At 43.4% G+C, this 15,028-nt stretch overlaps 2 protein-coding genes across 2 annotated transcripts; both read left to right on the top strand.

Annotated features, from left to right (window-relative positions):
• The first annotated feature begins 3,492 nt into the window (after nucleotides 1-3,492).
• Nucleotides 3,493-7,231, top strand: LOC125552844 (cyanate hydratase-like). Its single transcript, XM_048716538.2, has 4 exons — nucleotides 3,493-4,034; nucleotides 4,250-4,321; nucleotides 6,394-6,502; nucleotides 6,940-7,231. Exons 1-4 carry the CDS (start codon nucleotides 3,607-3,609, stop codon nucleotides 6,982-6,984), a joined length of 654 nt encoding a protein of 217 aa, XP_048572495.1. The 5' UTR covers nucleotides 3,493-3,606; the 3' UTR covers nucleotides 6,985-7,231.
• Nucleotides 7,232-8,575: 1,344 nt separating this feature from the next.
• LOC125554226 (pollen allergen Dac g 3-like) lies at nucleotides 8,576-9,277 on the top strand. Its single transcript, XM_048717809.2, has one exon. It carries the CDS (start codon nucleotides 8,759-8,761, stop codon nucleotides 9,122-9,124), a length of 366 nt encoding a protein of 121 aa, XP_048573766.1. The 5' UTR covers nucleotides 8,576-8,758; the 3' UTR covers nucleotides 9,125-9,277.
• The last annotated feature ends 5,751 nt before the right edge of the window (nucleotides 9,278-15,028 follow it).

Raw genomic sequence — 15,028 nt, 5'->3', positions numbered from 1 at the left:
ATTATCAGCCCCAACACGCTCAAGAAGGCGGTCTGTGAGCAGAACTCGGTCCCATTACAGGAGATCAAGAAGAAGGGACGGAAGCGAAATACTAACAAGGGCGCCGGTGCGAGCCAGCCGGCACCGAGTTTGGTCCGTGCTCAGGACGGGCCACCTTCACCTAAGGATATCTCGAGAAGGGTGCATGTGGCGGGTAGGGCGATGCTACCGCCAAATATGTTGAATGCTGCAACCGGTGCTATGCGGAGTCTGCACGACAGTGTTCTTTCTTTGGAGAAGCGGCGTCTCAGAGAGAAGGATGTGGCATACCCGGTTTTCGTGGCCAAGGTGCCAGAGGGCAAGGGCTTTGTGGATGGCGACATCGGGGGTACGATCGTCCTGCGGTTTGATGACATCTTTGCTATGTTTAACCTTCATCCGCTGCACTACACCTTCGTTCGGCTGTTTTCGCTGAGTATGGAGATGCGGATCATTAGAGACAAGACCCCGGACATCATGATAGTCGACCCCTTCTACATGCGTGCCAAGCACTTGAGTAGCGCTGGGGACCGCCAAGTTGCGAGTTCACACCTCGAAGGCGTCATTCTGGCAAACCCAGATAAGGATAACTTCCTTGTGGCTTACTTTCCCGAGTAAGTCATCCCTTAATCGCCCCGTAACATATGATTTCTTAGATTTCGATCGTTCTTTTTTTTCTAACATTCCGTGTTCTGTGTAGTGACACACATTGCACACTCATCCTCTTAAGCCTGACATATTCCATGGCCACGTATTTAGACCCGAACCGTAAATCCAAGATAGACTACACAAATGTCAAGAAAGTTCTTGATGATGTTCTCCCCGCCTACGCCAAATCTGGAGGCACCTTCACCAGGGCAGTTCGTAAGTACGGCAAGCACGTGTTCTCACACAATACGAAGTTCTGCTGCGTCAAGCAGCCGCCTGGCGGTCAGAAGGATGCCTACTACGCCCTCCATCACATGCGGGCGATCGTAAGGGACCATCATCAACTTCTGCTACCAGATAATCTCAAAGATTGGGCCGCGAGCTTGTCGGCAGTCCAGGACGCGGACCTCAGACAAGAATTCTTTCGCATCCAATCGGAGTTTGCGGACATCATCCATCAAGATGTCCTTCATACCTCGGGGCAGTTCTTCCTCGGATATCAACCGTCCAACTGTGAGATAGATGAAATGCTACAAATGCAGGGTGACAACGACCACGATTTCATGACCATCACGACAGACGGCGGCTTCATCCACGTTCCTGTCCGATGAGTCGAGTCGAAAGTAGTGATGTGTAGTTCTGAAACATTGATTGGCTCATGTTGTAATTATACTTTAATGAATTCGTATGTCTCTTTGGTTTGGACAGTCGTTCAACTTAGATGTAATCGATGCTATTTATTAGTAGGACCATGAATCGTGCTATTAATGTCTTACTTTTCTCTTACAATCCTTTTGTTGCATACTTACATATTGCTTATGTATTGTCTGTTGTTTGGCTTGTGCATAGAGATGTCGTCGTATGTCGTGTACAAGGGTAAGGTTTCCGGAGTCTACGACGACTGGGAGGAGTGTCGGAGACATGTTCACCATTTCAGCGGTAACAGTTACAAAGGGTACACCACTAGGGCGGAGGCCGAATGTAGATATGCCCGCTATCTAGAGGGAGAGAGGAGGGAGCGTTGGAGGAACCGGATGAAGACCAGTTTGATCGCGATGATGCTCATCGTGATGACCACAGCTCTCTTCTATGTGATGGTAGTTTAGATGATCGATATCGACTTGTAATGTGAAGGCAAACTCGATACTCGCGGTCTTGAGACTTGTAATGTTTTATCTTTGTTCGGTCTTTTGAATTCGGAGACTAATATGATGAATTGTATTCGGAGACTAATCTTCTATTGTATTCGATGAATCTGATGTTGCTGTGTGCTGCTGTCTATATTCTGTCCAATAATATATTTTGTAACCTGTGCAAAAATCAGAAAAACAAAAAAAAACCTAATATTCATACTAATGGCGCACCACACAAGACACTAATGGCGCACTGTGATCATCACACTAATGGCGCATTAACTGCTGGTGCGCCATTAGAATGCCAAAGCACATGGGTACATATGGCCCCCTGGGAGGCATTCTAATAGCGCACTGCAGGCTACACTAATGGCGCACTACGTGGTGCGCCATTAGAACACCAGATACTAATGGCACACCGGTGGTGCGCCATTAAAATTTAATTCTAATGGCGTGATGCCAGTGGCGCACCGGTAGTGCGCCATTAGAAGGCAAATTTGGTGCGCCACTAGCATGCCTTTTCCTAGTAGTGCTACAAGCTCCTCTATTTCACAATTGAAACTTCCAGGAGCTCCAGAGAGGACACGAGCCCTACAGTAACTCTATCCAGCCGCACTAATGGTGTTCTGCTAGGTGCGGCAGCACCAATGCTAAGCCTGCAAACAAAGGCACATACAACATGAATTTTCTAACTGAAGAAACCTACCAGTCTACAGACAATGCACATTTAGTATGAAATATCTAACTGCGGCAACAAGCAATCTCCAAACACCAGCACAAAATTCAGGCCTTTTTTGGACAGCACAGAGCAACCAGCAAGCAAACACAGGCGCAATACAACATGAATTTTGTAAATGCAGAGAGCAAATCAGCCTCCAAACGCAGACACATATAGCATGAATTTTCTAGACGCATAGAGCAATCAACTCTCCCGCTAACTTCAGGATTTGTTTACTGATTTCTATTTTCTTTTTCCTAAATCTCTGAAAATCTGATGGACTGCAAGTTGGTATACCTTTTGTTCCACCAAGTGCTTGGGGATTCATCTTCTCCGTTGACAGCTCCGACGTCGCCGGCGAGCTCTCCCTTCTGTTGGCCGCCGCTTCATGCGCGAACTAGATTTGTACGTCGTCACTGTCCACCGCTGGCTACCTCGCGCTCCGCCGGCTGAGCCACCTCCAAATCCCCCACCCCAGAGACACTCACAGCCACAGGAGCCGGCACCAAGTTTTCCCCAACTTCCTCAAGGACACTGGATCTATCTGAAATTTGAGGGAAAGCCGTCCGCTGGATCAGCTAAACCAGAATGCAAAAAAAATGGAGGCAGCATCACTGGAGAAGCAAACATCCACATACCTGCCGATTAGCTGCATCAGAAACCCCATGGTGTCTGGCCGCCGGCGCTCCTTGCCTCTATCTAGCAGTCCGCAGCTTCCAACTGAACCACGCCCTAGCCAAGAACACTCTCGTCCCTGCATTCATCTCGGGTCTGGATCCACTGGACGGAAAGCGAACTTCCCGAGCCACGGATCAGACGGAACGTGAATTCTGGTCCGCGGCTCACCTCACCGTCGGTAGACGACTGTCCAACCTTTCGTCGGATCCATACGTATTTCACTACAGGACTCGATTTTCTGGCACGCGCATAGAAAAAGGGCACGGATCTCTAAAGCGCGTACCAACGACCAAGATAGCGGGCTCATGTGAGCTCGGCTCAATTACTCCGTGTCCCTGCATGCCACCACCCACTGCCGACACTTTCCCCGTCGCTTAGCCGCCGTGGTGCTGGTGCGCCACCGCATGGCCCATGGCGTATCCGGCGCGGCCATATAAGCCGGCCCAACCGGGGCCAGTTCACTCCCATCGTCTCTCCCTTCCTTCGCCCACTGCACTCCCACTCCTACGCTTCCCCGCCTCGATCGCCATTCCGTCGAGCACATCCCGGGCGACGCAGGCGGCCATGGAGGACGGCGGCGCGAGGGCTGCCGCGGTGCAGAAGCTGATGGCGGCCAAGGCCAAGTCCGGGAAGAGCTTCTCCGACATTGGGGCCGAGACGGGGCTCACCAACGTGTACGTCGCGCAGCTGCTGCGCCGCCAGGCGCAGCTCAAGCCCGACACGGCGGCCGCGCTGCGGGCGGCCATCCCGGCGCTCACCGAGGATCTCGTGGAGCTCATGATGCAGCCGCCCTTCCGGTCCTACAACCCGGAAATGGTCCACGAGCCCGCCATATACAGGTGCCACTCTTGCCACTGCTGTTTTTTTCAGTACAAGTTTAGCCCGTGATTGATATGATAAAGCAAGATACCAACTTGTTGGCGTCAAATGGAAAGAGATTGTGGCTGGATTGTGTCAAATGGGAAACTGCCGCAATGCTACTATGTTTAGTTAACAAACATCAATCGGCTTAACTTTTCCTCACTGGTTGTTTCATGGTTTACACTGAACACAGACTGAATGAAGCTATCATGCATTTTGGAGAGAGCATCAAGGCAATCATCAATGAGGACTTTGGTGATGGAATGTAAGAAGATTCACCGATTTAAATTTGAGTTTTGCATTATTTTCTGGTTAATATTTGATGGACTGTGATATTTGGCACACGTGTGCCATATAAGCAAAACTGTCATACCTCTACTTCTTTCATTTTAAAGTACCACACGATCCCCCGTCCTTTGACCTCGCCTCCTCTCAAATGACCCCGGAGGCTCGTCCGAGAAACCTGTTTCTCCCGCACATCTTGCGCGCCCACCCCCGAGAAAACTGTCACTTCTTCACGTCTACCACATGATTTCTCCTCAAGAGAAAGTTACCATGATATTCATATGCAAGTTATCATGCCTGTGTTGCGTAACTTACCATACTATTTACATAGAACGTACCAGGTACTATGCTTCAACAACTACACCCCTTCAAAGTCACCACTATATTTTATACACAAGTTAGAAGGTTTTCGATGTGTAAAATACCGTGGTACTTACACAAAAGTTATCAGGGTATATGTACATCAACCTCTCCCTGGTCAAAGTTACCATGGGGGATTGTACATGAATTACCAGGTGTACAGTTCGTATATTATCATGTTACTTGCACCTAAAAATCTGGGTGTGTTTCGGTAGCATTTTCTATAGGTCAAAAATTACCACGATGTTTTTGCGTAACTTATCACGCCTATAGCACGTGTGCCCCTCATGACACTAAACATTATGTCACTTTCTCGTGGCACGCCATGTGTTGTGTTCATCCAAAAGGCCCACGCGCGAGGCGGGTGTATGTCTTTAACAACTTATTTTCCTTTGGTAAAAAAAGTTACCATCATGTTTATATTGCAAGTTATCGGTTATGCAGTGCTTATATTATTATGTTATTTACACGAAAATTATTGGGGATGTTTTGAACAACTTTTTTCTGGGAGAAAAGTTATCATGGTGATTCTAGGTAACTTATCAAGCCCGTAGTGCTTAAAATACCATGCTATTTACACAAAATTTATCAGGTGTATGTTTCAGCAAATTCTTCCTCACGGGTCAGAAACTTATCATGGTGTTTAGTTATCGCAGTGCATATATTTTCATGCTATTTACACATAAAAATGCCTGGGGAGGAGCTACCGTGCTATTTACACAGAAGATATCGGAGTATCTTTTCAAAAAAAATCCCTACGGTCAAAGTTACCATGGTGTTTCTACCTCAGTTATCATATGTGCGCTGCGTATATTACCATCTATTTACACATAAATTATCGGGTATCTTTTCACATTTATCTTCCCCAATGGTTAAAGTTACCACAATGTTTGTATCTAAATTATCAGGTCTATAGCGTGAATGTTATCGTGCTATTTACAGAAATTACCGAGGGCGGGTTCAACAAATTTATTTCCAATGATCAAAGTTACCACGATGCTTGAAACAAAAAAAAATCGATGCTAACATATTAAAGGCAAAAACATGTCAAAAATAGTATTTCCCTTAGCTTGTTCAATAATCAGTGTCACAGGTGAGGTGGTTAGTTCCCTTTGTTGATTACCTGCATACCAGAGATCAAATCTTAGTCCAAGCATTATTTTTGCCCGAAAATTGGGAAGTAGGAAGTCACGAGCGGGTGTGCCCACGGGAAAGGAAGGAGATCGGGAGGCGTGCAGGAAAGGAAAGAAATCGGGAGGGAGGTCGGGGAGGACGAAGGAGATCGGGAGGCGTGCAGGAAAGGAAAGAAATCGGGAGGGAGGTCGGGGAGGACGTGCGGGAAAGGAAGGAGATCGGAAGGCGTGTGGCAATTTCGCAATCTGGCACACGGTTGCCATATACATATTTTGATATTTGATACAAGACAAATCATTGGTTGTCCAATTTATTTTGCATGTACATTAATAACTAAACCTGAAACTTAACAACTGTGGAATTTCAGATGATTTGGATTCTTTCAAGACTTTGCTTTGTTTGTAGAACCTAAATAAACTTTCCAAAATGTCTCACATGTGCACAATTCTAAATCCAAATGTTATGCTCATTTCCGTGGAACTTTGTTGCATAATCAACGAAATGTCAAATAATAACACTTGCAAAATTCACTTGTTATCTTATCACTTTCAATTGCAGCATGTCGGCTATAGACTTCTACTGTACAGTCGACAAAGTTAAAGGGGCTGATGGAAAAGACCGTGTGGTGCTCACATTTGATGGGAAGTATCTGCCTCACACTGAACAGGTTTGTAATTCCTTCAGGTGTTCTCATCCTATTCTCTGTTCCTGATAACCCATTTTGCATCCATGTGTATACCGAATGAAGTGCGATTTCGGAGCCAAGATTCAGCCAAATCTCAGGGCCATTGTAGTTAAAACACCCTGAGCCCAGCTTGAAATTGCTAAAATTTACAAATTTACAAAAGATAAGATGTCCATACCCCCCGAGTGCAGAGAGATTATTTAATTGCTTCAAGTGCTGCTAGTTCCTAGTTCCTACAATTTGTCACATTGTATGACTATCAGCGAATCTTAGTTACAGATAACTGCTGAATGAAGAGACATAGTTACACAAATTCAAGCAGTTGTCCTATGTTTATCCCACAAGGTTACCATGCTCCTGGCTCTGAATTTGACAGATCGTTCTAAGCGTTTTATTCCTTTTTCTTTTCACATCTGCAGAAAGCCGCGAATATGATGTCGAAGTTGCCCTGCAAGGCACCTTGAGATAATGAGATGGCTGGTACTAGGAGAAGGGGGATATGTAGCTTCACTAATGTCTGCTTATACTTCAGACAAAAAAATTGAGTGTCCCTTTTCTAGTCTGAATGATCGACCAAATAAAGAGTTGTCATATAGTATGTAATGTCTGCTTGTATTTTGGACCTGGAACAGCATTCGACATGATTTTCCTCGTCTGAATGATCGACTAAATAAAGTGGCAATATAGTTTGTAATCCCTGCTTGTACTTCAGACTTGAAGAGTAACTCAGCATGGTTTTATAGGCTGGATTTTCGATAAGATAAACCGTCTTGTATTCATGTGTGCATGAATTGTTTCTGAAGCAAATCTACAGCTTGGTATCAACTATGATCTATATTGCATTTTATCGACGGATGTGTCAATGTGGCAAACTGTGCTGAAAAGGCATAGTGAATACATAACATTTCTTTGAGCGAATCATAATACTTAACTAGTTAGAATGAGAAATTTTAAGAGGGCCCCTCTTACCTCCGAAAGGTAAGAGGATAATTTAATCTTAGCCGTCACTTGATTGAGGGCAATTTGTCTATATAAATATGGTAAATACAACAAAATAAATAGAAAACATTCTTGACAGATTCTGTGATCTCTCTTTTCTAAAAGAGATTTTGCGTCTAGTATTAAAAATACATACTTCCATTTATACTATGCATGTTCGTTGAAAAAAAACATGGCATACATGTTTTTTTCTTTGAGATACAGGTGTATAATACAGTATATCTTAAAGTACAATTTTCTTAATCTTAGGAAATTCCTTGGTTTTAAAATTAGAATCGTGTGATATATCATCATGTCAATGCCACTTCAGTATTCATGTGGCACACGTGGTTAGCAACTCAAACTTGATGATTTTTTCAAATATTGTTTATACTTAAGTATGCATATTGATAGTTTGTATGCGTATGCATTTCTAATATCAAAATTATGTTTCTCTATATTAAGATTAACATATAATCAACTTATTTATGTATTTCAAAAATTGTGTGTGCTATATTCATACCTATTTCTCATGAATGTCACATCATTTGCATAAATATTAGTACCATCTGGTAGGGCAATGAAAAAAATAGCGCGCTACAAAAAATAGCGTCGTCCTTGAAAATATACTATTAGCGTGCTATTAGCGAGACATTTTATATTGATCAATTTAGTGAGACAATTCTCTACACGCTATAGCGTGCTATTTTTTTTCAATGGGTAGAATACAGTGTCAACACTAAAAACATAAAAAAAAACTTTACAGTGATGACTATTGCCTTGTGACCAAACTGGAAAGCAAAGATAACAGTAATTGGAATTTCTATATTTTTCTTTATCCGCCTTCATGTTTTACCTTACATTACGTAAGAGTAATATCAGCCTTCAGATCAGGAGAAAATAACAGCTCATATATATCGACTTAGGACTATCTTAAAACGGCTCAAGACTAGGCACCAATTTAGGCCCACCACTTAATTGCAGGCCAGCCGAAACAATTGTTCATGTCGTTTAAATACCGTGGTGACATGCGGCGCCGTTTCCTCCGATTGTATTGGCGCGGCGGTCACGGCCAGCGCCGTTTCCTCCGATTGAATTGGCGCGGCGGTCACGGCCAGCGCCGTTTCCTCCGATTGTGTTGCCCGGAGCACCGCCCGTCGGACGCTCTCTTCCGCCCATAAATACCGCGCACATGATCCATCAGAATCCACACAGCTCGAAGCACCCACACACCGCAGTCAAATCTCTCTATCAGTCCAGATGGCCTCCTCTTCGTCCTCAAGGCTGCTCGCGGCGGCGGTGCTGGCGGCGCTGCTCGCCGGCGCGATGTGCGCCGTGAAGGTGGCCTTCACGGTGGAGAAGGGGTCCGGCGCCAAGAAGCTGGTGCTGAAGATCGACTACGCCAGACCAGGCGACAGCCTCGCCGAGGTGGAGCTCCGGCAGCACGGCTCGGAGGAGTGGCAGCCCTTGACCAAGAAGGGTGGCTTCTGGGAGGTCTCGTCCACCAAGGACCTCGTCGGCCCCTTCAACTTCCGCTTCATGTCCGAGAACGGCATGAGGAACGTCTTCGACGAGGTCTTCTCCACCGATTTCAAGATCGGCGAAACCTACGCCCCGGAAGAGTGATCCTTCCGTCGGTGTGTCACATTAGTCGATTCGAGTTTTCCCTTGTTTCCGTTTCATTATATTTGCATGTATTCGCCCTCATGCGTGGATAATACATAATTATCGACGCCTATGAGGTGCGTATACATACGGTGCGGATGTGTTTGCTCTCCATTCATCCACTGCCTATGCATCTGTCTTGTTCCGTTTGTATCCGAATTTTGCTCAAGATTATGAAATGTATGTTTTTTGTATCTTGTCACCTTTATTTTGGTTATGTTTGTTTCTACTTACTTTGAGGTAACGCGATACAAGATCAAAAGGTGGTATGTAAAGGATCTAAGAGGATGGAGATATATTTGCGTTGCCTATTCCATTTTTTTTTTTGTTAATATGAGGGCAAACCAGTCACAAACTAACTACCACAAAAGTGAGGATATAAACATTCGGGAAAGTCAAGAACCATGTTCAGTTTCTCGTGAAACCAATAAACATATCAAATATATACATGCAATTAAAGTAAATCACCATATTATAGTTGCGCTTTATCCACTTATACCAACTCTAGTAGAGTCGCCAAATTTGCAATCGTCATGTTACATATGGAGCGGCTGGCCAGGCGATGTGCAAACTCAGAGTCAACATATATCAGCCTCCACATTTTTACTTTTTCTTCATTAAAACAATTTGATTGCCTCCAAAATCAAACGTTTTATCACACCATTTCAAAGCAATGGTGTACATAATTTTAACAAGTCATATGAACAAAAGCATTTAATCGACGGCGTGTACAAATCAGATGTTCACGACGTGTTCGCCGTCGTCTTCTCCGACATGTGCATCGTCCCCTCCTATAACGTCCCTATAGAACGTATGGTCACCATTCACGTCTTCTTCCAAAATTCTCGCACCACTAGACGGCTAGGATGTTACCGCCAGATAGTTTGGATTACGATCTGACGACTGGAAATCATTGCCACTTGGCACCAAAACTTTCTACAGTAGTCCATCTCAATCTTTTAGGCCTAGATAGCTTGTGGAAAGAGGCCGTTTGGGGTTATTTTTGACGGAACCTCGTCAGAGGGCGGGGAGCTTCCGCATTGCATTAAGAAGAAGAGAATTGGTCCAGTTAATAGGGGAAACCGGACCCAAAAACCATACATGGCACGGTTACATAAGGGAAACCGACGAAGACCACAACAAAAGAGAGTAAAAACTTGGTTTCTTCTTACAAGATACATCTAATACAATTATTGGAGTACCCTAAAGTCTCCTCCAGTGCATCATCATGTGGCATGAAAGGCTGGACATCATCTTTGACATTCTCCTGCTCAACATAGCGGAGAATACGTACTGGTTTGTTGGTGGGCAATTGTGTTTGGGTGTGCTAGATACTTTAATCCAATGGTCTCAAAATAGGCTTTTGCCCCACTTTACAGATAAAGCAACAGTCCATATATCCAACATCATAGTCCGAAATCAGAACGACGGCTGGGGCAACAGCAAAATCCAATGGTCTCGCCGGACCGGATGCTTTGGAATGTCTTCATGAACATTCAAGACAAACTCTGTGAAGTCATCAATACCAATGAGACGGAGATGAAATCTGTCCTGCCTCCATGAACTACCATACCACTTTACCCAGAAATTTACATCATTTTACATATTATCATACCACTTCCTTTGGACGATGCCGTCTATCCATATGGAGTGATTTGACATGTCTCTTGACCTTTGGATATGTGTGTGCCCGGAAGGTGTGCCCGGACATTCTCGCTAATCGGGCTCTCCTTTTTTTCAGTATCTTTACTGCTCTGGTAGATCTTTAGGAGCCTATATATTTTAGTGAGCATGGTTTGTAGATTTTCCTCGCGCGTATCCGTAAGATCTAGACATTGCGTTTTGTCCCCGAGAAGTTTAGATAAATCTCATTTTAGTGGTTTTATCTCGGAACTTACTAGCCTGAAATATTTCGATGATAATTCCCATCTGGGATGGTTCTCGAAGTCCCAGTCAATTCTCTCAGAAAATGTTTTCTCTTCAAAATGTCTTTACGTAATCATGACCGTGTATATTTCCCTTGTATCTTAGTTCTCTTCATAGGAGCTCATGGCGTCTAGTTCAGGTGATCACGTTGGCAGTGATCAGAGTCTCAAGAACCCTTGCCACAAATCACACGTGACAAAGGAAAATGTCAGAAGAAGATGAGAGGCACTTGCAAGTCATCTAAGGCTTCGAAAAAGAAACCGACGGAAAACATTGAGAAAGCAATTCCTTCATAGACTGCTCAGTCTGAAGAAGTTGTTGCTACTAAAGATCTGGAAATGGCTTCCGAAGACCAACCACGAAAAGGTGGTTGTAGCCAAGAAAACTATACCACGGCCGCAATGTATGATCCTAGTGGTTATCGCACACCTCCTGGAGGAGAAACAACTGTTCGGCGAAACAATAGACTGTAGAGGATCACTAGTTATTGGGCCAATAAATGGTTCAATTACATCAAAATCCAAGAAAAGTATGTGGTCATGTTTGCTTTCATTCCTTCATGGGATATTGCATTGCTAAAAATTGCATTAAAGAAGGCGACCTGAAAGTGAGACCTCCAGCTCCTCCTAGTTCTCATCCCTCCACTACTAAGACTCCTGAGGATTTTGAAAAAAAAAGGTTCATTTATTTGAAAATAGTCCATCGATTCTGGAAAAAATCATCGACTTAAAAATATCATCAATTTTCAAAAGAGGTTTGCCGATTTGGGAATAGTTCATCGAGCTTGACAAAATCACGAATTTGAAAAAAGTTCATGGATTTTGAAAAAAAAACATGGATGGGGAAAAAGTTTGGTTTTGAAAAAAAATCGCTAATTCGAAAGAAAGTTTGCGGATTTGAAGAAATTTCATGTATTTCAAAAAAAGTTCATAAATTTTTTTAAAAAGAATCATTGATGTGAAAAAGTTCATCGATTTTGAAAAAAATCATGAATATGAAAAAAGATCCTGGATTTTAGAAGAAAAAAGTTCACGGATTCCAAAAAAATCATAAATTCAAAGAAGTGTTCACGTTTTAAAAACATGAATTTGTAAAAAGTTTTCAAATTGGAAATTGCTCGTGCATTTAAAGAAAGCAAAAAGGGAAAACTGAGGGGAAACCGTGCATGAAAAAACGAATTTAAAACGCCCAGAAAATCACTGCAGAATCTAACTGGTGGAAAAAAAACTACTTGGGCCGGCCCATATAGCAACTAGTGAAGTGGAGGGGGTGTGCGGTGGTATGTCAAATGACCTTAAACCGCCGCCTTAAGCGCTAAATAGGACTCGGGACCAAACAGGCCCCAAATAAAACAAAATTTCATGGTAGAGCATGCAGGCTTTCAAACACTCCATAAGGCGTCGATGAAAACACATACTCCAGTGGAGTTTTTTTAGAGATACTCTGGTGGAGTTGCTTCCGAAGCTGGAGTGTTGGATTCTTGGACGAAAGGTAAAGTTGTGCACCTCGAAGAGCCCTGCTCGCACATGCTCCTTTAATTGCAATTGAACTGAATAGTTTTGTTGTCAGGTTGGTACTACTCCTCCTACTCGTACTCTGGAACAAAGGAGAAGAGGAGGTTCACCAAGCCATCGTGCAGCCTGAACAAAAGGCACGTTGGCATGTCTGCTCGACCTTTGCACATGCGCGTACCCGGATGGTGTGCCCGGACATTATCTATAATCGGGCTCTCCCTTTTTTTCAGTATTCTTACTGCTCTGGTAGATCTTTAGGAGTATCTCCTCACGCGTATCCGTCAAGATCTAGACTTTGTGTTTCGTCTCCGGCAAAGTTTGGATAAATCTCATTTCAGTAGATTTCTCTCGGAACTTACAAGCATGAAATCTTTCAATGATAATCCTCGCCTCTGATTGTTCTCGAAGTCCTGATCAATTCTCTAGAAAATGTTTTCCTTTCGATAATGACCTTGCACAATCATGACCTTGTCTATTTTTCCTTGTATCTTAATTCTCTTCATACAAGCTCATGGTGTTTGGTTCAGGTGATCGCGCTGGAAGTGATACAAAGTCTCAAGAACCCTTGCCACAAATCACACCTGACAAAGGCAAAGGTCAAAATAGGATGAGAGGCACTTGCAAGGCTTCAAAGGCTTTGAAGAAGAAGCCAATAGAAAACGTTGAGAAAGCAATTCCATCCGAGGCTGCTTAGTTTGAAGAAGTTGCTGCTACTGAAGATCTGGAAATGGCTTCCGAAGATCAACCAAGAAAAAGGTGGTCATAGCCGAGAAAAAGATACCACTCCTGAAATGTCTGATCCCGGTGTTTATCACACACCTCCTAGAGGAGAAAAAACTATTCAACGAAACTCTAAACTGCAGTGGATCACTAGATATTGTTCTAAGAAATGGTTCGGTTACATCAAAATCCGAGAAAAGTATCCGATCATGTTTGCTTTCACTCCTCCATTGGGAGATTGCATTGCTGAAAATTGCATTAAAGAAGGCGGCCTGAAAGTGAGACCTCTAGCTCATCTCTCCACTACTAAGACTCTTGATGATTATCCTGAGGATTTTGAAGAGAAAAATCATTGGTTTGAAAAAGGGTCATCAATTCAGGGAAAAAATGCTAATTTTTTTAGAAAAATAATTTTGAAAAAAGTTCATCGAGCTTGAAAAAGAACATGAATATTGAAAAATAAACATGGACGTGGAAAAAGTTTATCAATTTGGTAGAACAAAATTCGCAAATTTGACAGAGAGTTCATGGGTTTGAAGAAAATTTCATGTGTTGTGAAAAAATGTCACAATTTTTCAAATAAAAAAGTTCACAGATTCAGAAACAAGTTTGCATATTCGAAAAAAAAAATCATGAATTTGAAAAAAAGTTAATATTTTTTTAGAAAAACATGAATTTGGAAAAAGTATTCAAATTTGAAAAAAGCTCGTGCATTTTAAAAAATAAAGGGAACATAAAAAACTGAGAGAAAACCGCGCATAAAAAACGAAAGTAATCCCCGAGAGAAAAAACGAAAGTAAAAATTCCAAGAAAATCACTGCAGAACCTGAAACGGTTAAAAAGAACTACTTTTGGCGGCCCATGAAGTTTGCCAAATGACCTAAAACCGGCGCTTTAAGCGCTAAACAGAATTCGGGACCAAACGGGCCCCAAATAAACCAAAACCGCATGCCACTCGACTGAAAACACACGTGCATAACTGCATAAGGCGTGGGCTCAAAACACGTGCTCGGGTGGAGTTGCTTCCGTAGGCCGGGTGTTGGATTCTTGGACGAAAGGTAAAGCAGTGCACCTCGAAGAGCCCGGCTCGGGTTCTAACAAGTCTTTGCTTTGTCCCCCGGTCAACTCGGGCTTGGTCTAAAGGAGACGGCACCGGGCGGCACCGAGCTGCGCGGAAACAAAGTGGGACTTCGGAACACGCTTCCGCCAACGAACGGGCTTTGCTCCCCTGCCTGCCTCGTCTCTCTCAGATGCCTTTGGGAAGGAGGAAACTGTGGGAGGGGGAGAATCTTGTCGCGTCGACAACCATCGTTTCGGCCGGCTGCTGCGTCGCGCACAGACAAAGTTTTGACAAAGCTTCGTAAGCTTTGACAAAGTTTATAAAAAACAAGATAAACGTTTACCATAATAAATTTATATATAATGTGAAAACACATTCAATAATGAACCAAGTGATGTTGATTTGTTATTGTATATTTTAATATTTTTGTTTGTAAACTTTGTCGAAGTTACAAAGCTTAGCTTTGATCGAAGCTAATACGCACCCTAATTTAAAACGGAGGAAGTGTTTTGACACTTCCTGCTCATGCTAGTAGCTTTTGTCAAAACTTTTAACATGATCTCAGGGGGATCAAAGTGGGCAAACAACCCTAGTTTACTAGCTCCTCCTCACGCTCCTCACCGACAAGTGGCACCAGCACCGGTT

Source organism: Triticum urartu, chromosome 4A, assembly GCF_056163025.1.
Source record: "Triticum urartu cultivar PI428250 chromosome 4A, HENAU_Tu73, whole genome shotgun sequence".
NCBI lineage: Eukaryota > Viridiplantae > Streptophyta > Magnoliopsida > Poales > Poaceae > Triticum > Triticum urartu.
This window is presented reverse-complemented; position numbering and strand designations above follow the sequence as displayed.

Excerpts from the sequence above, each read along its gene's own strand:
- LOC125552844 (XM_048716538.2), top strand. The coding sequence starts at position 3,607 with ATGGCGTATCCGGCGCGGCCATATAAGCCGGCCCAACCGGGGCCAGTT. Across the intron at positions 4,035-4,249 it reads CACGAGCCCGCCATATACAG|ACTGAATGAAGCTATCATGC; the intron begins GTGCCACTCTTG and ends CACTGAACACAG. Across the intron at positions 6,503-6,939 it reads ATCTGCCTCACACTGAACAG|AAAGCCGCGAATATGATGTC; the intron begins GTTTGTAATTCC and ends TCACATCTGCAG.
- LOC125554226 (XM_048717809.2), top strand. The coding sequence starts at position 8,759 with ATGGCCTCCTCTTCGTCCTCAAGGCTGCTCGCGGCGGCGGTGCTGGCG.